The sequence below is a fragment of the Eptatretus burgeri genome, chromosome 13 (genome assembly GCF_056783735.1).
Source record: "Eptatretus burgeri isolate ZD-2024b chromosome 13, Ebu_testis_v1, whole genome shotgun sequence".
In the NCBI taxonomy this organism is placed as follows: domain Eukaryota; kingdom Metazoa; phylum Chordata; class Myxini; order Myxiniformes; family Myxinidae; genus Eptatretus; species Eptatretus burgeri.
The window spans coordinates 50,818,738-50,844,855 of NC_140973.1; the positions used below are offsets into that span (position 1 = coordinate 50,818,738).

At 45.4% G+C, this 26,118-nt stretch overlaps 1 protein-coding gene across 10 annotated transcripts in view; it reads left to right on the top strand.

The window, feature by feature from the left end:
* The window catches only part of EOGT (EGF domain specific O-linked N-acetylglucosamine transferase), a 114,970-nt gene that overhangs the window by 22,196 nt on the left and 66,656 nt on the right, over positions 1-26,118 (top strand). For 9 of the 10 annotated variants that reach the window (XM_085850636.1, XM_085850638.1, XM_085850634.1 and 6 more), the window contains 3 exons: positions 16,351-16,556; positions 17,251-17,351; positions 24,469-24,577. In XM_085850636.1, the coding sequence (XP_085706762.1) occupies positions 16,351-16,556; positions 17,251-17,351; positions 24,469-24,577 (416 nt within the window). Of the gene's footprint in view, positions 1-12,246; positions 12,506-16,350; positions 16,557-17,250; positions 17,352-24,468; positions 24,578-26,118 lie in introns of those variants that run through there. The other variant, XM_085850637.1, reaches the window with a different exon arrangement.

Sequence of the window (26,118 nt, forward strand, 5' to 3'; positions counted from 1 at the left end):
AGGGGTGAATTGTCGCTTGAGAGAAGTTCCAATGGAATCCTTGGGCCGCATCCTGTACGACAAACGAATAGTTCTCTGAGAAGTCTCCAATAATGACAAATTCTCCTTCACCGATGTCGTCTTTCTTATTTTTCAGAAACTGAGATTGGGCCTTGGCAATGAAGTCGTGTCTCACTAATTTCACCGTGCGTTCACAGAATTGATTAATGAATTCTTCCAAAGGCAGGACCATGGAGCTCAGTTCAGATCTGTTGGTGGATGTCCACCGTTTAAACTGAATTTCATCAATATCCTCTAGTTCATAAGAACTCAGTCGCTCGGTTTTGAAGTCTTCAATTTATGGGCAACTTTCACAAGTTCTGAAATACCATGCCGGTTGTGCTGGGTTTCAAACTATGCATGCTATCACATGATGATAGCAAGGAAGTTCGGCTATCTGTGGCATTTTGGAACCAAACATCCTGAGTTTCACATTTTGATGTATCGTACATACACTGTGTGTACCGCCTGAACCGGCCAGGACACACTCCGAGGGGCGGAGCATGTCGAACTTCGCAAATCCAACTTTCAAGCCAGGGTTCATTTCTTTGAATTTCTGAAACAGTCCCTTGAGATTGTTTCGTACCAGGCGCTTTTGAATTTTGTCTTTTCCATGTTCATTCCTGACCACCACACAGTCCTTTTTTCCCAGCATTATTCGGCTGACTTCATCACTTCGATAAAATTCGGTTACGGCGGATTTCACTTCGTCAGGCAATATTTTACCCTGTTTGGGATTTGGAGACAATAGCATACCATTTTCTTTCTCCAAGTTTTTGGCTTGCACAGCCATTCTTTGGGAGCAACTGAATTCACTCATCATCCCTCTGATGCTCATATTCCGAGCAAATATTGTTAGTATACGTATTTGCTCTGAACAGCTCGAAACCGTATTTTTCGTTCAGGCTTTTGATCACCTCTGGCATGCAGTTTTCATCACATTTTGACGCTGTATTTTGTGTTTTCTCCACAGTGCTTGGTCTAGCAACTAGTTCTAATTTCATTCGCACAGAATCTTCCACTTTACTTTGCTTTTCAGGAACATACCCTGGGTTCCTTTCCGCCTTTGGTTTGTCGAATGGGCTTTCGCCTATCATCGATAACAACAGGTTTAATAGGTCAACTTCTGCTTCTCGCTCAAAAACCTCCTCATCCTCATCTGTCAAAATAGATTCTGCAATGCCTTCGAGAGTACCTTCTGATGATAATTTCGAACTGGTCGAAGATGATTCTTCAATACGCTCTGGTGACAACTGAGAGTTTTTTTCTGCACGAAGTACAAAGTCTGTCATCTTTTTCACCTTTGAAGAAAATTTCATCAACATATCATTTGACACATTGCGAATATCTTTTTGTTGTTTCGTTTTATGGCAGCTGAACGGATCGCAACAGTATTTTCGGAACTCCTTTCGATCTTCAGTCGCCATGCTTACTGCAAAATATGCAAAAACTGAGATTAGCCCATTTATAACTTAATTCAATGATGGTTATACAAAAAATGTACACTTAAAAATCAGTAGACACAATAATTTTTCGCAAATGATTCAATATATATATATATATATATATATATATATATATATATATATATATATATATATATATATATATATATATATATATATATATATATATATATATATATACACGAGGTGTGTTCAAAAAGTATCCAACCTTAATTTTTTGTGCGTAAACAAATGAAGCTAGGGAGGCGTGGTTTAGTGCACGTATGTAGGCGATCCTAATTCGTATGCGTGAATATTTTCCCGCCTGCAGAAGCTGTCAGTCGCTGACAGACCGCCGATGAGTGAGGAAGTGTAAGTGAGCGCAGTCGGATTTTCATTTTTGACAAAATGACTGATCACTGTGGTCTCATCGCCAGTGATCACTGTGTTGAAGAAGTTGGGATCATTGTTCAGTCTCCAGCATGTCCTGTGCGATCTCCAAATGGAGTTGCTTCTGCTCGATCGTTAGCAGCTTTGGCACGAACTTCACTGAGATTCTCCTTAAGCCCAAATCCTCAGTTACAATGGAATGAACGGATCCAATGCTGAAGCCCGCCTCGTCTGCAGGTTCTCAGATTGTGATTCTACGATCCTGCATCAGCAGGGTCCTCACTTGGTCAATGACGATCTCAATTCAGGATGTTGAGGGCCTACCAGAACGTGCTTCACTTTCTACTGATGTGCGAACATCTTTGAAGTGGTTGTACCACTCTTTTAACTGTGTGGTGCCCATTGCTTCATTTCCGAAGGCCTGTTGAATCTTGCGGATCGTTTCTACTTGGGAATCGCCAAGCTTTACACAAAATTTGATGCAGTAGCGTTGTTCAAGTTTTTCCGTCATTTTGTCAAAAACGAAAATCCGACGGCGCTCAATTACACTTCCTCACTCATCGGCGGTCTGTCGGCGACTGACAGCTTCTGCAGGCGGGAAAATATTCACGCATACGGATTAGGATCGCCTACATACGTGCACCAAACCACGCCTCCCTAGCTTCATTTGTTTACGCACAAAAAATTACGGTTGGATACTTTTTGAACACCTCGTGTGTGTGTGTGTGTGTGTGTATATATATATATATATATATATATATATATATATATATATATATATATATATAAATACATATATATATATATACATATATAAACAATAGTCCAGAGATGATCATCGTCAATTTCAGACATAAAGTCGCCTGCCAGCAGGTGACGACATTGGAACGATGACGGCAAATGTCGCGCAATGTCGAATCAAGAATTAGTTATATGTGGACCCCAAACAATAAAACCATCATCACACTTGAACCCATTGAGATCCCATTTTAATTTATGCTGAGGTGTTGGAATATATGAAGGGGTATTCTCACACAAAAAAATCGGGATCATCGGTTTGCCTGGGGGGCGGGGGCCCAAGGTCAAAGCGCACCCCAAACTATAACTTTTTGAATTACTCTTTTGGAGTGATTTTACTTTACGTTATTCGAAAGATCTCACTTTTACGAGCATTTTGATACCAAGATCATCCAAATCTGACCACTACAACCTGTGATATGGCCACTGGAAGATTGTGGTTCAACCCGGGGCGCCCAAATTTGGGGGGGCCCTAAAATGGGCCCCGATGGGCCCCCAGGTCTGAAAATTGACACATAATGTTTTACCGTGGATACAAACACTTGCACAAAAAAGAGTGAAATCTGAGACGATGTGTCAAAATTTCGCTGAAAAATGTGTGCACTTGACATGGAACGCACCGGGTGTGGTGTCACAATGTACACCATCCCTCAGATGGATTTCAATCTGAGGGCCTGTTTGCTCACATTAGCTGTGGATGTTAAAAAATAAAAAAAATCCCATGCTATCTTTGGATGAAGAGTCGGCAATTGATCACTGACACTGGACAGATTCCAAATTCCTGAACAAACTGCAAGTGTCAACTATCAAGTAGCCTTGTCTTCTTGGATATTCCTTGACACCAAGTTGCACTGCTTGCTATATCCACCCTCACTGCTTGTAATTTTTCCCCACATCTCAGACTTTCACATCTTAGCTGCATCAGCTGATGTGGAGACAATTAAATGTCATAATAGAAGCTCTGTCACAAACCCGTACCTCCGAACAATGTTCAATGCAAGAGTAACCCAGGAAGAATTTTGATTTATTAATTATTCTGTAAAATGTAGCCATCCTTTGGAGGTGGTCGACTGAACAATTCGGCCGGGAATGAAATGCACAAGGAGCCGCAAGAATGACCAGTTATGGAAAATATATAATTTGAACCATGGTACACAGAATTCAAATTCACAACATACAGTGACAATGCTTCAGGCAATACATAAAATACAAAAACAGTATGTAAAGAATTCAACACAATCTTGAATCCAACAATTTAATGTGATCTGACACAGTGGCAATGCGAAAAGCAATTAATATGTATAAGGAATTTTAAAAAATAGCTCCGCAAAGCAGGCGTAACCCATCAGCCCATGCATTGTAAAAGGAAGCAGTGATATCACGATGATGCAGTCAGTTAGAGCACGTTGGACGTCATATCGAAAATCAATCAGACTTCAAGATGGCTTCCGTGGTGGCTAGTGAAAATCGCAGCGTGCCCATTTTCGAAAGGAACCTTCCTCTACTCAACTCCAACACACACACACACACTGCAAAAATGCATTTGATCGGACAAGCCAAGCCGTTCTCGAAATTGACGAAAACCAATTTCAAGACGACTGCCGTGGCGGCCACACTGAAAATCGCAGCATGCCCATTTTCGAAAGGAACCTTCCTCTACTCAACCCCAACATACCCTGCAAAAATGGATTTAATCGGACAAGGCGTTCTCCTCAAAATTGACGGAAACCAAAAGTTGACGGACGCCCGAACACCGAAGTATGAACTTTGATCTCTGTGAACTTGAAAAGTAGGTCAAATCAAAAATCCGGGTTATATATCATGTATCCTCATCAGATATACCTGTGATAAAAATTTGGCGATGATCCAGCCATTCGTTCAGGAGAAATAGCCATTTCTAGATTTTCAGTTTTGGCCCCCTGGTGGCCTAGCCGAGAATCAAATTGCGCTCATTATCGAAAGGAACCTTCCTCTACTCAACCCCAACACACCCTGCAAAAATGGATTTCATCGGACAAGGCGTTCTCCTCGAAATTGACGGAAACCAAAAGTTGACAGATGCCCGGACATCCAGACAACGCCTGTGACGACAATACCCCTTTTTCAGCCCAATTCGGGCTGAGGGGTAAAAAGCCTTAAAGTTTTGAACTAAAACCGAACAAAACAAGTGGACAACACAAAGGGGGGGGGATGAGAGTCATTTTAGACGTTGCTATGCTTTAGAGTTTACACATTACAATGATTTTAGCAGACTCCATAGCATAAGGGTTCGACCGTCTGCTGTGAGTCTGGGAGGTCGGCGGTTTCAACCCCGGCTGAGTTCATATCAAAGACTTCATCGATGGTATGTGCTGCTTCCTTGCTTAATGTTCAGCATTTGAAAATATTAAAGTATGGACAAACAACCACAGCCTGGCAACCATTATGGAGGTTTCATGGGTCTAATGGCCTCTTTCTGCATGGAAATTCATTGTAAGGGAACTCATTTATTTATTTTATCTATTAGTGTTTCTCTTTGAAAGTAAACATATGTGAGTTTGATCTGAGCATGGGTTTCTGGGCAAGACGATGGGAAAGCAGAAAGTTAAACTTCAATGGATGTTTCAAAGGTTCAGTCTCTAGAACCAAACTTGCTAAGAAGTCGGGGGCTGTGCACACAGGTTCATTCAACAGCCAGGATGGGAGCCACAGCCAGGAGTTCAACAGCTCACAATCCACCAATCTCCTCTACACGCTCGACTTGCTCTCTCTGGTCCCTCTGCATCCTGGATTTTTTTGTTATTTTTGACTTAAAGTTCACTGATGTTTCCCTGAACAGAGATGGTGACAAGGACATAGATTATATTGTGATTAAGGATTGCAGGGATACTTGCTGATCATTGTATGACAACTTATTGCATCTCTGATTTGTTTTTTTCGTTTTCGTTTTCACTTCGTTCATTTGCTTGTTCATGCCTTTTATTTCGTTTGTGTTTGTATCCATTTTCGTTTTCACTTCGTTCATTTGCTTGTTCATGCCTTTTATTTCGTTCGTGTTTGTTTCCATTTTTGTTTTCATTTCGTGCATGTCCCCACTGATTCCTGCCAGCATGGCGCATAGCCGGGCCATGTCGGGCGCACTCAGCTGAGCCGATTCGGCAAGGATCGGGGGGTTTTGGCGGAGAGGGGGAGGGGAGGTGTCATACACCGCGGCCACCGCCGCACCTATTTCGGGCTCTGGGTTCAGTTGGGCGAGTTCGTGTTCCTGCACAGGGAATTCATCCTGGACCATGGATTCTACACATTCTAAATCCATTTCTAATACCCCCGGCTCCCGCTCGCCTTGAGACGCCATCTTATTTCTCGTAAAGGGTTAATTTGAATCGCTCGTAATTTGGAGGGAATCGGGGGTCGCTCCTCTCACCCCTGGACCGATTCCTGTGAATTTAGCTGGAGACAGGAGAGCCCGTTTTCCCCGCTCTCCGACACCAGTGCCGCGAGGAGGGGGATGGGTTTGTGTCCCACGACCTGACACCAGTGTTGCGAATTCGCGCCCGCCAGCGTGCGAGCGGCCACGTAACTCGAATCGTGGCACGTCGCCCACCGGACGGACAACTCCGTCGTGACCCTCTCGGACTAACGCCGGGAACTAGTCACGGGTGGGCCTTTCGGCCTCACCACGATCGTGCCAATCGGCCCCCCGCGTGGGATAGGGTTGTTCGCCAAATTCGACCTACCTAAGTACCCACACGGAGGGTAGACCGGGCGATCGCACCTCGCCGCAGGTCGACTTCGGACACGGGCCACTTTAAGCGACCCGTTCTGTACTATCGGGATAACCGAGCGGTGTTATCGTCAACCTCGACGGTTCCGATTAATTCTCGGGCGTATTTAGCCCACTACCAACCCTTTACGTGAAGTAAGATGGAGATTCAATTAAAGAAAAGACGAAGCGAAACGGGAAAAACAGTTCAATATAAGGCACATTTATTCCGCGGCAAACGGAAAGCACACATATACAATTACAATTACAACAATTATGCACCAAAAGCAAATGTAACAAAAACACAACAATTATGCACCAAAAGCAATTGCAACAAAAGACACACAATGCAGATCTACTACCGACTACGCGAGCACACGGCAACACTTACACAGTTTTACTTTACAGACGGCGCCGACAACACATATACTCAAAAGCAAAAGAAAAAGGGCCACCCTCTACGACAAGGGGCAGACGGGCCTGGGGCCGAGACCGCGTGGAGCCTACCCGTCTTGTGATGAGCCGCACAATGGCGGCTGTGCCCCGGGTCCGCGCTCCTCCGCGGGTTTCGTTGGCACTGCTCGGAATGGGGTGGGGACGAGGCCGCCCTTTCGCACTATCTCAGCGCGGGGCGGGGGGGAACAGGGGGGGGTTGTTGATGCTCTGGGGAAAGAGGATAGCTGGCTTGCTTGGGTCCCACGACGAGCGACTCCACTGCGCCTCGACCGCGTTCCCGGCTTCCCCTCTCTGCAGCTCCCCGACAGACTCCAAACCCCGACAGACCGACTCTCCTCCAGACCCGTCTTGACTGCTGCTACCACACTTCGCTGCCGCCACAACTCGCCCGAGCCCGAAACAGAAACTCTCTACTGAATTCGCCCCGCGCTCGGCGCTTTATAGTGCAGCAGGAGAAACCTGCTGTTCATTCAACAGCCAGGATGGGAGCCACAGCCAGGAGTTCAACAGCTCACAATCCACCAATCTCCTCTACACGCTCGACTTGCTCTCTCTGGTCCCTCTGCATCCTGGATTTTTTTGTTATTTTTGACTTAAAGTTCACTGATGTTTCCCTGAACAGAGATGGTGACAAGGACATAGATTATATTGTGATTAAGGATTGCAGGGATACTTGCTGATCATTGTATGACAACTTATTGCATCTCTGATTTGTTTTTTTCGTTTTCGTTTTCACTTCGTTCATTTGCTTGTTCATGCCTTTTATTTCGTTTGTGTTTGTATCCATTTTCGTTTTCACTTCGTTCATTTGCTTGTTCATGCCTTTTATTTCGTTCGTGTTTGTTTCCATTTTTGTTTTCATTTCGTGCATGTCCCCACTGATTCCTGCCAGCATGGCGCATAGCCGGGCCATGTCGGGCGCACTCAGCTGAGCCGATTCGGCAAGGATCGGGGGGTTTTGGCGGAGAGGGGGAGGGGAGGTGTCATACACCGCGGCCACCGCCGCACCTATTTCGGGCTCTGGGTTCAGTTGGGCGAGTTCGTGTTCCTGCACAGGGAATTCATCCTGGACCATGGATTCTACACATTCTAAATCCATTTCTAATACCCCGGCTCCCGCTCGCCTTGAGACGCCATCTTATTTCTCGTAAAGGGTTAATTTGAATCGCTCGTAATTTGGAGGGAATCGGGGGTCGCTCCTCTCACCCCTGGACCGATTCCTGTGAATTTAGCTGGAGACAGGAGAGCCCGTTTTCCCCGCTCTCCGACACCAGTGCCGCGAGGAGGGGGATGGGTTTGTGTCCCACGACCTGACACCAGTGTTGCGAATTCGCGCCCGCCAGCGTGCGAGCGGCCACGTAACTCGAATCGTGGCACGTCGCCCACCGGACGGACAACTCCGTCGTGACCCTCTCGGACTAACGCCGGGAACTAGTCACGGGTGGGCCTTTCGGCCTCACCACGATCGTGCCAATCGGCCCCCCGCGTGGGATAGGGTTGTTCGCCAAATTCGACCTACCTAAGTACCCACACGGAGGGTAGACCGGGCGATCGCACCTCGCCGCAGGTCGACTTCGGACACGGGCCACTTTAAGCGACCCGTTCTGTACTATCGGGATAACCGAGCGGTGTTATCGTCAACCTCGACGGTTCCGATTAATTCTCGGGCGTATTTAGCCCACTACCAACCCTTTACGTGAAGTAAGATGGAGATTCAATTAAAGAAAAGACGAAGCGAAACGGGAAAAACAGTTCAATATAAGGCACATTTATTCCGCGGCAAACGGAAAGCACACATATACAATTACAATTACAACAATTATGCACCAAAAGCAAATGTAACAAAAACACAACAATTATGCACCAAAAGCAATTGCAACAAAAGACACACAATGCAGATCTACTACCGACTACGCGAGCACACGGCAACACTTACACAGTTTTACTTTACAGACGGCGCCGACAACACATATACTCAAAAGCAAAAGAAAAAGGGCCACCCTCTACGACAAGGGGGCAGACGGGCCTGGGGCCGAGACCGCGTGGAGCCTACCCGTCTTGTGATGAGCCGCAAAATGGCGGCGGTGCCCCGACTCCGCGCTCCTCCGCGGGTTTCGTTGGCACTGCTTGGAATGGGGTGGGAACGAGGCCCCCTTTTCGCACTATCTCAGCGCGGGGGGGGGGGGGAACAGGGGGGGGTTGTTGATGCTCTGGGGAAAGAGGATAGCTGGCTTGCTTGGGTCCCACGACGAGCGACTCCACTGCGCCTCGACCGCGTTCCCGGCTTCCCCTCTCTGCAGCTCCCCGACAGACTCCAAACCCCGACAGACCGACTCTCCTCCAGACCCGTCTTGACTGCTGCTACCACACTTCGCTGCCGCCACAACTCGCCCGAGCCCGAAACAGAAACTCTCTACTGAATTCGCCCCGCGCTCGGCGCTTTATAGTGCAGCAGGAGAAACCTGCTGTTCATTCAACAGCCAGGATGGGAGCCACAGCCAGGAGTTCAACAGCTCACAATCCACCAATCTCCTCTACACGCTCGACTTGCTCTCTCTGGTCCCTCTGCATCCTGGATTTTTTTGTTATTTTTGACTTAAAGTTCACTGATGTTTCCCTGAACAGAGATGGTGACAAGGACATAGATTATATTGTGATTAAGGATTGCAGGGATACTTGCTGATCATTGTATGACAACTTATTGCATCTCTGATTTGTTTTTTTCGTTTTCGTTTTCACTTCGTTCATTTGCTTGTTCATGCCTTTTATTTCGTTTGTGTTTATATCCATTTTCGTTTTCACTTCGTTCATTTGCTTGTTCATGCCTTTTATTTCGTTCGTGTTTGTTTCCATTTTTGTTTTCATTTCGTGCATGTCCCCACTGATTCCTGCCAGCATGGCGCATAGCCGGGCCATGTCGGGCGCACTCAGCTGAGCCGATTCGGCAAGGATCGGGGGGTTTTGGCGGAGAGGGGAGGGAGGTGTCATACACCGCGGCCACCGCCGCACCTATTTCGGGCTCTGGGTTCAGTTGGGCGAGTTCGTGTTCCTGCACAGGGAATTCATCCTGGACCATGGATTCTACACATTCTAAATCCATTTCTAATACCCCCGGCTCCCGCTCGCCTTGAGACGCCATCTTATTTCTCGTAAAGGGTTAATTTGAATCGCTCGTAATTTGGAGGGAATCGGGGTCGCTCCTCTCACCCCTGGACCGATTCCTGTGAATTTAGCTGGAGACAGGAGAGCCCGTTTTCCCCGCTCTCCGACACCAGTGCCGCGAGGAGGGGATGGGTTTGTGGCCCACGACCTGACACCAGTGTTGCGAATTCGCGCCCGCCAGCGTGCGAGCGGCCACGTAACTCGAATCGTGGCACGTCGCCCACCGGACGGACAACTCCGTCGTGACCCTCTCGGACTAACGCCGGGAACTAGTCACGGGTGGGCCTTTCGGCCTCACCACGATCGTGCCAATCGGCCCCCCGCGTGGGATAGGGTTGTTCGCCAAATTCGACCTACCTAAGTACCCACACGGAGGGTAGACCGGGCGATCGCACCTCGCCGCAGGTCGACTTCGGACACGGGCCACTTTAAGCGACCCGTTCTGTACTATCGGGATAACCGAGCGGTGTTATCGTCAACCTCGACGGTTCCGATTAATTCTCGGGCGTATTTAGCCCACTACCAACCCTTTACGTGAAGTAAGATGGAGATTCAATTAAAGAAAAGACGAAGCGAAACGGGAAAAACAGTTCAATATAAGGCACATTTATTCCGCGGCAAACGGAAAGCACACATATACAATTACAATTACAACAATTATGCACCAAAAGCAAATGTAACAAAAACACAACAATTATGCACCAAAAGCAATTGCAACAAAAGACACACAATGCAGATCTACTACCGACTACGCGAGCACACGGCAACACTTACACAGTTTTACTTTACAGACGGCGCCGACAACACATATACTCAAAAGCAAAAGAAAAAGGGCCACCCTCTACGACAAGGGGGCAGACGGGCCTGGGGCCGAGACCGCGTGGAGCCTACCCGTCTTGTGATGAGCCGCAAAATGGCGGCGGTGCCCCGACTCCGCGCTCCTCCGCGGGTTTCGTTGGCACTGCTTGGAATGGGGTGGGAACGAGGCCCCCTTTTCGCACTATCTCAGCGCGGGGGGGGCGGAACAGGGGGGGGTTGTTGATGCTCTGGGGAAAGAGGATAGCTGGCTTGCTTGGGTCCCACGACGAGCGACTCCACTGCGCCTCGACCGCGTTCCCGGCTTCCCCTCTCTGCAGCTCCCCGACAGACTCCAAACCCCGACAGACCGACTCTCCTCCAGACCCGTCTTGACTGCTGCTACCACACTTCGCTGCCGCCACAACTCGCCCGAGCCCGAAACAGAAACTCTCTACTGAATTCGCCCCGCGCTCGGCGCTTTATAGTGCAGCAGGAGAAACCATATGCAAATTTCCGGATCAGGATGGGCTCGGGGGCGGAGCCACGCTCGCCCATTGGACGGAGGAAAAGTGGGCGTGAATCATTCCTGATCCTCGAATTTGCATATATCGATTCTACTCCGACGCGCCTGGAGGCGGGGCCAAATCGCCCCGCGCTCGCTGATAGGACGGAACAGAAGTGGGCCTGAATCATTCCTGATCCGACTTCCCCGGAAAGGCCGCTTTTTGCACCCGCTGCTCGGCGCGCGCCCTGTACGAGTCCAGGATCGGTGCCCACAAGCGGTGCGGGAATGGCGGCAGAAGGAGAAGAGGTGAAGGTAGTGGAGGGTTTATTGTGGTGGTCCCTGGCCACGGTGACGCTTGGAATGGCGGTGATGCGATGGTTGCGAGAGCGAGTTGTGACGGTAAAGGTCGTAGCTGTTGGCGTTGTTGTTGTTGTTGTGAAGCGGCGTTGCGGTTGGTGGTTGTTGTGTGATGGCGGTTGAGACGTGGTTGGCTCAAAATAAAGATAGAACAGAAAAACGGCTATCTTAAAGGGTCGCAGCCCGAATGAATGACATTTATTCCCTCTAAACAACGGGTTTGGGCTAACTACACATATACTTACAGAGATATCTCACCTACAGGACCTGAATGGTGGTTTGCAAATTTCCTCAACCACAACAACATATATATATATATATTTATATATATATATATATATATATATATATATATATATATATATATATATATTTGTGATACATCTCTGTGATTGGTGAGGATGCCAGATTGTATCTGGAATCCACAAGTGCCATCTGCCATGGACACATTGTGTTTTGCCCCACCAATCACAACCATTGTGTTTTCATAATTGTTGTTTTAAGCAGTCGTGAGTCTACGAATTCGATTATTGAAGTTTTCTTTCCAGAATAAATGCCGTGATGATAGTCACATTGTGTTTTGCCCACCAATCTCAACTAGGAAGCATCATCGTTGTTATGAAGCAGTCGCGAGATATATCACAATGTTACCAACTGGCAGATGGCACTTGTGGGTTGCAAATACAGCCTAGCCTCACCAGTCACAGTTGGTGGTGCATCACAAGCCAGTACGTAAGCTGAAAGGCTTCAAAGCTACTAAGTGGATGAAACAGCAATGTGTTTCTCTAACGAGCACCAACAAGGGGGGAACTGGTCAGTAGCTTCGCTTTTAATCTGCTTGGTGACATCTTTTGACTTTGTATTCTTAAACTGCTCGAGGCACTTCTGGGTTTGCAGTCATGGCATGGTTTGCATGTACTCTGAGGAGAAGTGAATTATTGCAGAATTTTTTTTCTGTGAGGCTCACTTGGCTGTGCCTGGATGGGTTTGAGATTTGAGGATTAGTGGTTGAATCCTATCCAGGTTCCTACTGATGACTCCATCTTTGCTCTTTCCTTCTCTGGGTTCATTCTTGGTCCTTCATTTGATATAGTGCCTCTGGAAAGTTTACACCCCCTTTCAAAATTTTCACCTTTTGTTGCCTTACAGCCTGGAAGTATATTGCGTGAAATCAGACTTTTTCCACCTTTATTTACAGATCGTAACACAACTTCCAAGTGAAAAGCAAATTCTACAAATTTCAGAAAATTATTTTATAATACGGAACTAGAATATTGTTACGTTTCTCGGAACCATATGCATTCAAATATACATCTGACCCAAAGTTAGTTATGACGTTAAGTGTATGTGTGGACAGATTCCCTCCTCGTGTTTAGTGGGAAATCGAAGGGGTGCGTTGCGATGTTTTTTTGAGTTAGGGTAATAAATCTTTATATCCCATCCCCCATCACGATCCACTGTCCACCTGCTGTATCTGAAGGCCCGTTGGCTGGGGCAAAATCTTTGTGTTGTAGCTTCTTCTTGATGAGTCCAGACATGCTTGGAGGGGGGGGGGGGCGTTGGGTTTCTCTCCGCATGGCCGAAATCCCGTCCAGAAAGGGTGGACCCATGGAGGCCCTGTCCAATCACGGCAGACAGTGGCGTCTGCTTCACCAAGGCCCCTCCCCATTGAGAGAGATCTATAAATCACGAATCGGTCCTCAGCGTAGAGTCCTTGGCTGGGAGATAAATTATGACACCATCCTGAGAGGGTAGAGAGAATTCTGTGTGGGTCACCCGTGTTAGCTGGAGTCTGAGGTTGGAGAGAAACAGCGTTGGAGCGAGACAGTGGTTGGAGTGAGACGGTTGGAGTCGCGGGTTGCCAAAGAAAGAAGGAGGGTCGTGACGCGGAGGGTCTGCCCACGTCTCGCCTCGGCGGCCCGTCTGTTGTGCTGGTCTGAGGGCACCCGATCTTGACCGGGTCTCTCGTAGGTCCTGTCGGCGGCCCTGATCTCCATCTCGGACTCTGCTCCACCTGGGCTCCTTCGCGGACACGGTCTCCGCGCGTGTGGCTGTGGGCCGAGCTGCACGACCACTGACGGGTGCCGCACCACAGAGCATCCGTTCCCTCCAACGTGCAGGTACCCCAAAAAACCTGCGACCTCAGCTCACCTCCCTCTCTGGCTGCGGGGGTCCATTGCAATACACCTGGGTTTATTTTAGTCTGAGTGTGCGGCGCCGTCTTTAAGTAGAACTGTTTAATTGTTTGATCATTGTAAATCTTGCGTGTATCTCCTGCGATAAGTCTGCTCTGAGTCCTTTTGTAAGTTGATTGTAAATAAACCATTATTAGAAATGTTCCCAGTTCGTTTTCGTCTTTTCCTTCATTGGTCCAGCATAGTTCGGATCTGAGTTTAGCCGGGTTTTTATACCCGATAATCTGTTCATCCTAGCCGGTACGTTATTGGCGTGTCCGCTCGGCTGCATCCGAACCGGAAAGGTAGTTGGTAGTTGGCAGAGTGATCCGGTTTGGGCAAGATGTACCGAGGGCGTCGTTCCCCAGTAGACGACACCGCGTGGTTAATTAGGTAAATTGGTTCTCAACAAAAAGACCCTACGCTACGCGGTGGAGGTATTGGCGTCCACGGTTGGTTAAGCGACCTGCCGCCTCACGGAAGTATTCGTGAGCGACGGCGTACAATTCCAGGAGTCTGGTGGGAGACGACATAACTTTCCCCACCTAGCAGTCGTTCTCGCCACCGGACTTCGGGCCCGCATCAATATCTTTCTTGGAGAAGTGTCCACCACCCTAATAAGAGCAATTGGAAATGAGCTCAGGTGTAACCAATCACCTTCAAAATCACACACCAAGTTAATTGGCCTCCACCTGTGTTAAATTTTCGTGATCCTCATTATTTCAGAATAAAATCAGCTGTTCCTCTAGGTTTCTGCTGGGTAGTGCATTTTACAGCAAAGACTCAACCATGAGCACCAAGGAGTTTTCAAAAGACCTCCGGTATAAAGTTGTGGAAAGGCACAGATCAGGGTATGGGTATAAAAATATTTCAAAGGCCTTGAATATCACTTGGAGGAGAGTCAAGACAATCATGAAGAAGTGGAAGGTGTATGGTACCACAAAGACCCTGCCGAGATCAAGCTGTCCCTCCAAACTGGATGACCAAGCAAGGAGAAGACTGATCAGAGAGGCCACAAAGAGGTCTTTCGCAACTTTGAAAGAGCGATATGCCTTTATTGTAAAGACTAGTCACTGTGTGCATGTGACAACAATATCGCAAACACTCTACAAGTCTGGCCAATTATTTTTGAGGTCAGTATGGACAAAAAGGTCAACACAGGCCAGAGGTCAACAACTAAGGTTATGTTTCTAAAATCCTCAATTTTCATCCAATGGACTTGAAATTTCAAGAGTTTATATTTCAGGTCACCAAATTCAATGAGCCAATTACTTTTGAGATCATCATTGACCAAAAGCTTAACATAGGCCGAAGGTCAACAACTAAGGTGGTATTTCTAAAATTCCAATTTTCATCTGATTGACTTGAAATTTGAAGAGGATTTGTATTTCAGGTCACTGAATTCCAGGTCAAAAAATTAATTGTCCTGGGGATTCAAGGTGGGGGAGGGACCCAAATTCTCTGTATGTAAAACAGAGTATGGTGTACATCACAATCAGAAGAATGGTATCTCTGTATGAAAACCTTCTAGAATGGAAAAATTGTTGGCAAAATTACATACGTGCTCTGTATTTATGCACTCCTAAACCACTGGAGGAAATAAGTTGAAAAGTGGTGGTTGTAGTCTGGGTGTGCATGGGGGAACGTTCTACTATGTTTGGATGGTCACCTCCAACATAGGTTTTTTTACTTTTATCTTAAAGAAGGGAATTATCATAAGAAGTGGGTGAATTATCATACCTGCTAATGCACTCCTGGACACAATAACTTGTGGATGTTAAAAATAAATCAAACTCCCAGAAGTTGTACAAATCATGAAGTCCCATGAGGGAGCGGATGTTTCTAGTAGATATAAATTGTTTGCACATATGTGTACAGTGGGCAGAATAAACCTCATTCATGTGATTCATTGCAATGCAGCAAGTTCAAAACTTATCTGTGCAAGACGCAAGCTGAGCGAGGCAGACCTCATTCAATTATTCACATATGCTGCCTCATGTTTACTGGGTTTTTTCTCATGGGCATACTTGGGCAAACAATATCTCCATATTGTCTTCGCTTACAACTTTTTGTAAATGGGCAAGAAAAAAAACAGTAGCTGCTGCAGGTTAAAAGACCACTTTTTCAAGAGAGCTGGGTGGTCATATATTTTATTTCCATTTTTGCTAACTCCACATGCTGTACACCGTATACACCAGGTTTCAGGTTTTAGCTTTCTCTTACGCGAATCATAAAATAATGGCCACTTGTATCATAAAATGATAATGGAGTAACAATTATGTAGTGAGTTAAAAAATGTCCACAAATAAGATTGTATCCATTTGTTCTCCAAAGCATTGGCTGTGATGTGACATTGATTGTATTCCAAGCAGTTTTTCATCTTTATTAAGATCACTTATTCAAATATTGTATTCGTTTGAATAATCGCCTTTGCTTCTCTCTGAGACACAGTAAAAAATAATTAAATAAAGCATTTTTTTGCAGGGACTTATCCATCCATGGCATTCGCCGACATACCTCCTCAATTTATCGGCTTACTGTATTGGATTGTCACGACGGCTGTGGGTAGTTGTATCACATCATCAAAGTATGTGGCATTGAGCCTTCCCCCTGAACACCGGCCTTTCTATCTGCGCAACAACCCAACAGAGGCCAAATGCTGCCAAGCAGACCCCTGTTGCCCATTGAAGGTACGTCATTGTGAAGGTTGTAGTGACTCTCTATTCTGAGTTCCATTAAACTTTTGCTTTTATTATTCCATCCCAGCTGTTTTTTGTTGTTGAGCTCCCACATTTTGCTGATTATAACCTGACCTCTTCTCCAACAATACAAACTTTATGTTGAGAAAAAGTTGAATTAAAAATATTAAGAGGCTTATCATCATGTTGGATCACTCTTCCAGACTCGCATTAGATGTGCGAACAATTTGGGTATGGTGGCTTGGTGGTATAAACACCAGCATAACATCCTAATTGTGGGTTAAAATCTGGCTGAAGACAGTAATATTAAAGATTTTGGATTTTTAAACATCTCAAAACTGTGCCAGAACAAAGGTAATTTCCATGTGGTTGTCAGATGGTTGATTAAAAAAACCCAGCTGCCTCATTAAAGACCCCCCAAGTATGCAATATACCTGCCCAGTACAGATCTTCATTTTGTGCCAATAATTGGGATGGGTACTAGACACCCCTAATAGAATAAAAAATAACAGCCTTTAAACTTTTAGTGTAATGACAGGCTGAATCCTTGATGCAACTCACTGGATAATTGGGGTTATTGACACTTGATCCATGGAAACAGTATCTTGTGGACTGCAATTGCAGAATCGCTCTTGCTAAGACACCCTTTCACCCTAGTAAGGAGCGTCTGTCTGTATGCTTTCAGCATCACTTTGAAAAGCTTGCCTCATGTTGGGGCTACGAGGAAAGTTGTGAACCCCCTCATCGTGCTGCAGATCCATCATGCCACTCCACAAGTGCACCCTGGTAATTTTGCAGCTCTCTATGTGATTGAGATTTTGATAAATTACTCGTTGTGATCTTTTGAACTTCACACAGGCGTGTTTGTTGAGGGGAATGGCTCTGTGTCGATGTGGTTTTCTCATATGTGAAGGTAATATCATATGAATGTGGTTGAACAGCTGGGATTATGAACGTTATGCTGGGTGTTGCATCTGCTAGTATTAGTTGGTGGACATAAGATATCCTATGGTGTCCGGCACCCTGGTCAAACCACAAATTCCTGCTACCTCAAGTCAATAATCCCACCTGGCCAGCTGGTTCAAGGCCAATTCCCCAGCGAATAATTAGTGCCATTAAAATAGTACTTGTATTAATAGTAGTTGTCATGGAACACTTGATGTCTGGTGTTGGCTTAAATCAGTGGTTCTTAACCTTTTTGGCCCCACGACCCCATCAGACATTCTTGGTCAGTGCCGTGACCCCCGAAACAAAAATTGGAAGAAAAAAAACAGCCCGATTTATTAAAACATGTCTGCCAATACTCAGTCAATGGGATGGCTGAAATTGCTTCGCAGCCATCAGGTGATCAAAACGAGGATGAATGCTCGACAGGCAGCACCTCATGTAAGCGTCGATCACAAGCGGATTGCGTGCCTTCATTTGCAGAGTTACCATGGATGACAATCCAGCCTCACAGCGATAGGTTGAGGGGGACTGGAACAATAGGGTCAGGGCCTTCTTTGAAAGAACAGGACAGTCCTTCACTTTCAGCCAAAACATGGCGAGCTCTTGTTCCATGAAGTCACTCTTGAGCTGCGCATATTCACGAATTCGGTAAAATTCAACCTTCGCAGCCACGTCAGTATCGCTGATGGCACCGTCTTCAACGGAAAAGGGTCGGACGTTCCACTCATTACTAGAGCAGTCGTCCAGTCCGGGGAAGTAACGTTCGATGGCTTCACTAATTGCCAGAAGGTGGGTTGAGATCTCCTCGTGGAAGTGGCATTCTGCATCTGGCGTAGCATCCAGGAGAGTCGTCATCTCAGGGAGGATAGTCGTGTCACCGTCCTGGACTCTTCTCTGGTAAAGGTGAATTTTCCTTCTAAACGCTGCCACTTTATCACGAGCCGTGTGTCACATTGGGAGGTTTCCTTGAAGTAACAGGTTCAAGGAATTCACCTCGGCGAAGAAGTCAGCCAAGTAAGCAACCTTCATCATGAACAGTTAATCCTACATCTTTTCATGAAGCTGATTCTCCTACTCGGTACACCCTCTCTCCAAGAACAGTGCTATTTCCTCTTGAAGTTGAATCACACGATTGAGAACTTTACCACACGAAAGCCAGCACACCTCTGTGTGGAATATCAGAACAGTGAAATCGGCGCCAATTTCTTCACACATCGCTTTGAAGATTCTTGAGTTTGTTGCGCTCCCTCAGATGTGGTTCACAATCTTCACCACATCTGAAAGCACTTCTCGAAGACCAGGAGAGAAGTCTTCATCGCTAAAGCATGGCGAGGTATCATGCAGTGAGTGAAGGAGACATGGGGAGCGACATCCTTCACGAAGGCTTTGAAGCCGAATCTTCATCCCACCATGGAAGGTGCCCCATCTGTACACACCCCGACAAGTCGTTCCCTGCCAAGCTCATGTTTGATGAAGAAGGCTTCCAGCATTCTGAACACATCTTCTACCCGAGTGGTAGTGGCCAATGGCTCCGAGAACAGGTTTATCCTCCTTCATGGCTTCTCCGCCGAGGTAACGAACGTAGACTAGCAGTTGGGAACATGAGGAACATCTGTTGACTCGTCCAGTTGCAGTGAATACGCTGGACTGCTCTTCACAGCGCTCACTACTTGCAACAGAATATCATTACTCGTATCTGAGATTCGACTTTTGACTGTGTCATTCGAAAAGGAAATCTGCCTGAACTTGTTTGACTGCTTCGCTGTCAAACAAGTTCGCTTCGAGTTCCCAGCACCAACTTCGCTGCTTCGAGAAGGCATGGCTTGATAATCTCTTCACCGATGGTGTGAGGTTTCTTAGTCTGTGCAATTCGATAAGCAATAAGGTATGAAGCCTCCAGCGCTGCTTCATTTTGACGAGCACAGTGACCCGTCGAGTCGATGCGGGAACCCTTGAGTGCGGCTTATTTTCGTTTGAAATAGTTCACGCCCTTCCCCACCAGGTCGCTGTGACAAGACTCCATAAGGATCTTCAGTTTGCTGGGCTTCATGCTCTCGTGGCTCAAAATCTTGGCACAGATAACACATTGCGGCTTGACCATGGATTTTTGAACAATGCTTGTGAAGCCGAACTTGAGAAATGCTTCACTATACGTGCTCTTCTTGGCAGACATGGTTCACAACCTGTGAAGCAAAATAAGACATGAGAAAGGTGATGAAAATGTGACGGAATGCACTAACAAAAGGCAAAATCACAGTTTGGGCAAAATTCTGGGGAAATATGCGGCATATCAATTTGTTAGCAGAACTTCAGAGCACACACGTGTGCGGCACTCAGAAAATCCTCAGAACGCTAGGAAATCGGTCTGATTTTTGGAAATGATCTAATCGTTAGTATGCAACCCTTTGCCGCACATTTTTAGTTATTGGCTCATTGGAAACCTTAATTTTCCAGGATATACAGCATATTAGTCTGGAATAGTTTGGTATCCCTCAATAATTTCGAGTGGTAACAATGTATTGCTTCGATAAACACTTAAGCCAGTGAATTATATGTCCCCGTTTATTTAATGGAGTAACCTGTATCATCATTTTGCAGGTCGAACATTACTGAAGCACGAACTGATCAATGTAGCACACACTCGTGGCCTCAAAACGACCGTGATTTGTGAAAATTAGCAATCAATACAACACAAATTTGTTCTATGTGACATAAACTAAAGTGCCATGATGAAATTATCGTGAAAATGGGTAAATGTAAGGCCTACTCACAGTTTGGCAATGCACAAACGCTAAAGGCCTGGTCACACCTTGACGTTTTAGCCAGTGATGGCAACGTATTAAAATGTATGTAAAACGCTGGCTTACGTTGAACTTTTGATTTTTTTTAAAGATTCGGACGTATTCATAGCGACTTGGTCTTATGTATAACGCATTGGTAACGGACACAGAACGTTTCGTTGTGTTATAGATAACTTATACCAACGAATGCTGAACCTGTTGTTGGCCTACACAACCGATGCCCAACGATAGTCTAACTTAGGCATAGCGCGTTGCACGCATCGCCGACGATGTCGTGACGTAGCCTATTAAAAGGCTGACGCACAACGATTCGAATCATAACTGCCGTAGAAATGGAAGTGTCAACATCGCGGTCACACCTTGGCGATCTTGCCAGCGTATGCCGACCTAAGAAAAATGTGTCTAAAACGTTGGGGCACGTCAAATACGGTATGAGTAAGTTTGGTATACGTGAGTACAACGCTAAAGTATGCTATCATACGTCGTAGTAAGTAGAGTACGTCAAGAAATTTTAAACATGTTCAAAATTTTACGACGTACTCGGCGTATGACACACGTTCCGCATGCGATGGGGATAAGTTTTACACACGATATGTGGACGCTTACACAGTCCACAAAGGCTACTTATAAGCTACTCATAAGTCGAAACACGTCGCGGTAATGTCTTTTTTACGCGAAACTTATTTCTAACTTATGTTTGACGTGCTTTGAACCAATTCTTTACGTAGTTCCAACACACATCGACATATGTAGACATATTCCAATGACGTCTTCCAGTCGACAAAAAAAAAATTAACGTGTTTCTAGCTTACAACTGCCATACAAAGACGTGTTCCCAGCGTTTTTGGGAATTGGTATATAAAAATGCTGCTCATAAAAGGGGAACCCAACAGTGTTTTCGAGTCCTTTTTGAGTCGATGTCCATGTCAGCAGTAACAGTTTCAGTATCAGTATCAGTATTAGTATTAGTATTAGTAGTAGTTTGTTCATGTTGGCAGTAGTAGGTGAGTGTGAGGGGGAGGGTGTGGGTTATGATGGATCGTCCTTGCGTCCGCGTGTCCACGGGTAGGAGACATCTTTTCACCATTGTTCGAAGTTCTTCGCGGCTAATTTTTTATGGGGCTTTTTCAACAATGAGCTATAGCTTGTTTTTACGATTTAGGTCTATTCATAATGGGTTGGACAAATGCACAATGAACTAATAATGTGCATAGAGCGCTTTGATTATTTATAGATACGATATACCAACGAATAATTATCGTGTAGCCGGTGTTCACAAACTATGCCCAACGATAGCCTAACTTATCCATATCGTGAGGCAGTTTATCTTTGTCGGTGACGTAGGGTTTGCTATTCATAGGCTGCGACTCAACGATTTAAATGGCTGCATCTCCACTATTGAAAGTAGACGCTTGCGCTCAACAATTGGATTTTTTTTACACTCAACGACTTTTAAACGGTACCACTCAGCTATTTTCATTGTTTACAATGAACGATTTAAATTGCTGTCACTCGCCTTTGTTTTTTGACGCTGGCGCTCGGAAATTTTAATCGTTTCTATTGAACGTGCTAAATTGCTCAAACCCCACTATTGAAAGTAGACGCTTGCGCTCAACAATTGGATTTTTTTTACACTCAACGACTTTTAAACGGTACCACTCAGCTATTTTCATTGTTTGCAATGAACGATTTAAATTGCTGTCACTCGCCTTTGTTTTTTGACGCTGGGGTTTGGAAATTTGAAGCATTTCTTCTGAACGTGTTAAAACGCTCAAACTCGACTATTTTAAATAGACGCTGCCGATGGACAATTGGAATCAGAGCCAAGCTAGACATCGAAGTGTGAACATCCTCGTCATGCCGAAGAAAAGTTTGAAGAATGCTGCAAATAAGTGTGCTGGCCGTGGCCGTGGACGCTGACGCAAGGACGATCCATTATACCGACGTCTTTCAGCCTATGAGTAACTTAAAAGTAACGTCTGTCGACGTGTGGCAACGATCGCGTAACGTGCCAACAACACGTTAATCATAGGTTAGAAATAAGTTTCGGGTACGCTAAACATTACCTCGGCGTGTCTCAACTTGTGACTAACTTACAAGTAGCATGTGTTGACGTCTGTCAACGATCGCAGACCGTGCATACAACTTGTGGCCAGCGTAGCGGAACGTATGAGTCATACGCCGGCATACGTCGTGAAATTTCAAGCATGAAAAAATTTGAGGACAACCAAAAAGTACAACGTTTAAAGCCAACGTACAACGACGTATGGCAGTGTTTTTCAGCGTGCTCTCAATGTTATCAAAACTTACCCATAACGTATTCAACGTGTGCCAGCGTTTTAGAAAAAAAATTCAAAAATCGGCATACGTTGGCTAAAACGTCAAGGTGTGACCGGGCCTTTACACACGGCAGTATCGCACATGATCCAGGCCACACACAGTTCGTGTGCGTATACATACGTGAACAAAATACTGTGTGTGGTCTGTTCCTTTGTTAGGTTCCTAAAAATGGGCTAAACAAATTGATGTTATTTATGACCCCTTCATGACCCCCAGAAAAACCCCAAACGACCCCGATGTGGGTCACGACCCCCAGGTTAAGAATCTAGGACTTAATAGTTAGGGGGCTGTGTTTGGGATCTGAGTATCCCGAGTTAAAATCCCACTCGCTGTTGAATTAATACCAAGTGGGGTTGACTCTGCCTGGCATCCTTCTGAGGTCAGCAAAATGAGTGCCAGATTGCTGATATCTTGTGTCGGAGTGGTGACCTGTCCAGGATTGTACCCAATAGCCAAGGAGACTGCTTAGGCAGCACAAACGCTCTGCACAGAGTATGGTCCCAATGGATGGATGGATGGAACACTTGAGTTGAACAGAATGTTTACACTTGGTGGCAATCTACATACCATATGCAAAGTAAAGAAGTTATGGTGAGAGAAGAAGGGATAAAGTAGAAGGGAGGGAAATAGTGTCTCAAGCATGGTAGATAACAATGTGACAATGTCCACCATTTGTGCATACCTTCTATGGAGATGACCCATAACGAAATATTTTATTCAAGTTTTCTTATGGCAGAGGCAAGTGAATGCTGTAAGAGTGTTGAACATATACAATTTCAAGCAAAGCTTAAATTATGATAAAGCAGAGCACTGGGTATGTCTTGAATTGAAGGAAGGAAGATATGCTGCATTGGCATCTGATTAATAGCATTTTAGTTTGTTCACCAAATCAGGCAAAAAATAATGCTTGTGCAATATATTGTAATTTTCAGAAAACGTCGCAATTATTTCATTCAGTTAACTCTTCAGGCAGCAGGAGCACCTCTTACGTTGATAATCTTGGGGCATCAAGGCGTCCGTGCATCAGGTCATGAATATTTCCATTCCTGAGAATTTACATCTGTACATTACAAGGTGCTGCCGGAGCAGCCATTTGTCAGGGCAGTTATTTATAATTTGGTCATGGAGCTGATACACAATGGCCTACTGTTTTTTGGGGAGCTTCTGTTGCATTTTTTTAATTCCCAGAAGCAAATCTTAGTTCGACAGGACAGTCATTTATCATTTCATATTGCTTCCTGTGCACTGGAATAAACACGTTTCTCCTCAAGTCACAGAGCTTTTTCCCAACATGCGATTGGTCGAACATGGTTTTCTTTCTTTTGCAAACATGGTATATATATATATATATATAGTATAATCTATTTTGTGCACATTACTTCCACTTGGCCTTGTTATTCATGAAATGTAAGCATAATCTTGTACAGCTGCTTACCGAACACTGCGAATGCCAGTGCCTGAATAATTTGGCAGTGGAAATGCTAAGTGTGAATTTTTCCAATTAACCTTCCAAAAAGAATTGGTTTGCTTGTGCATGAGCTCACTGCATTTCCCCAGAGGGGAAAATTTGGGCTCCTGTTCTCTTGTCATTGCTTTCTCCTAACATAATTTGGACTGAGAAATGTACAATTGCACTAATATAGTTTATGTTTTCATTCATGAGAGAGATTTGAATTGGTGGTGTAGAAAAATGGAAACCCATCATCAGATGTCAGGCTCACTTTATGCAAGACATGTGAGGGCCGTGTGTGCTCTCCATGTTGAATCAGCGTAAGATGAGCTCAAGTGCTTATAACAGTGTATTGCTCTTGCAGGGTTATGAACCTCGAGGAAGCCAAGCAAATGTTTTGGCAACAGGCCGACTTTGGATATGTGAAGGAAAGGCGGAAGGAACTGCAAACGTTATGCCGTCCTCAGCATCCGGTTCGTCTTTCCACTTGATATGACCTGCACTAATATGTGCAGGTTACACAAAGCTCAGTGGTGTCACCTAAAAGGCAATGGAGAAGGATACAGTTCCTTCAGAAAGTATTCACACCCTGAGACTTTTTCACATTTTGTTGTGTTACAGCCTGAATTTAAAATGGATTAAATTTAAATTTTTTGTCACTGATCTACACAAAATACCGCATCATGACAAAGTGAAAGCATGCCTTGCAAAATTTTTACAAATCAATTACAGATGAAAAGCTAAATTTTCTTGCGTCAATTTGGATTGAACCCACCTCCCCCCGCCCCCTCGAGTCAATACTTTGTAGAAGCGGCTTGGGCAGCGATTACAGCTTTCTAGTCTTCTTGGGTATGTCTGTTTCAGCTTTGCACGTCTGGATTTAGGGATTTTCTCCCACCCTTCCTGGCAAATTTGCTCAAGCTCTGTCAAGTTGAATGGGGGAGCGTCAATGAACAGCAATCTTCAAGTCTTTCCACAGATTCTAAATGGGATTCAAGTCTGGGCTTTGGCTGGACCACCCAAGGACTTTGATGTTCTTGTTCTGAAGCCATTCCAGTGTTGCTTTGGCAGTATGCTTGGGGTCATTGTCCTGTTGGAACGTAAATATTTGCCGTAGTCTAAGGTCTTTTGCACTCGGAAGCAGGTTCTCCTCAAGGATTTGCCTGTATTTGGCTCCATTCATTGTACCCTTTATCCTTACAAGTCTCCCAGTACCTGCCACTGAAAAGCATCCCCATAGCATGATGCTGCCACCACCATGCTTCACTGTAGGGGTTGTTTTAGATGGGTGATGAGCTGTGCTCAGTTTCTACCAGACGTAGCACTTTGCATTCAGGCCAAGGAATTCCATTTTTGTCTCAGACCACAGAATATTTTGCCTCATGCTTTCAGAATCTTTTACCTGCCTTTTTTCAAACTCCAGGCATACTGTCGTGTGCCTTTTTCTCAGGAGTGGCTTCTGGGTGGCCACTCTTCCATAAAGCCTGGATTTGTGAAGTACTGCAGAAACTGTTGTCCTTCCAGTGGGTCTTCACATCTCAGCCAAGGAACTTTGTAGTCCTGTCAGAGTGGTCATTGGGTTTTTGGGCACCTCCCAGACCAAGGTTATTCTTGCCTGGTTTCTCAGTTTGGTCGGACAGTCAGCTCTAAGAAGAGTCTGGGTAGTTCCATGTTCTTTCCATTTCTTAATGATGGAGCTCACTGTGCCCTTAGAAACTTTCAACACTCTATAAATTGTTTTATACCCTTCCTCATATCTATGCCTCCTCACATTTCTATATCTGAGTTCTACGGACAGTTCCTTGGACTTCATCGTCGAGTTTCTGCTCTGACATGCACTGTCAACTTTGGGCCCTTATATAGAAAAGTGTGTTTCTTTCTAAATCATGTCCATTCATTTGAATTGGCCACATGTGGACTCCAATCAAGTTGTAGAGACATCACAAGGATGATAAAAGGAAATTGGATGCACCTCAGAGCCAATTTGGAGTGTCAGAGCAAAGAGGTTGAATAT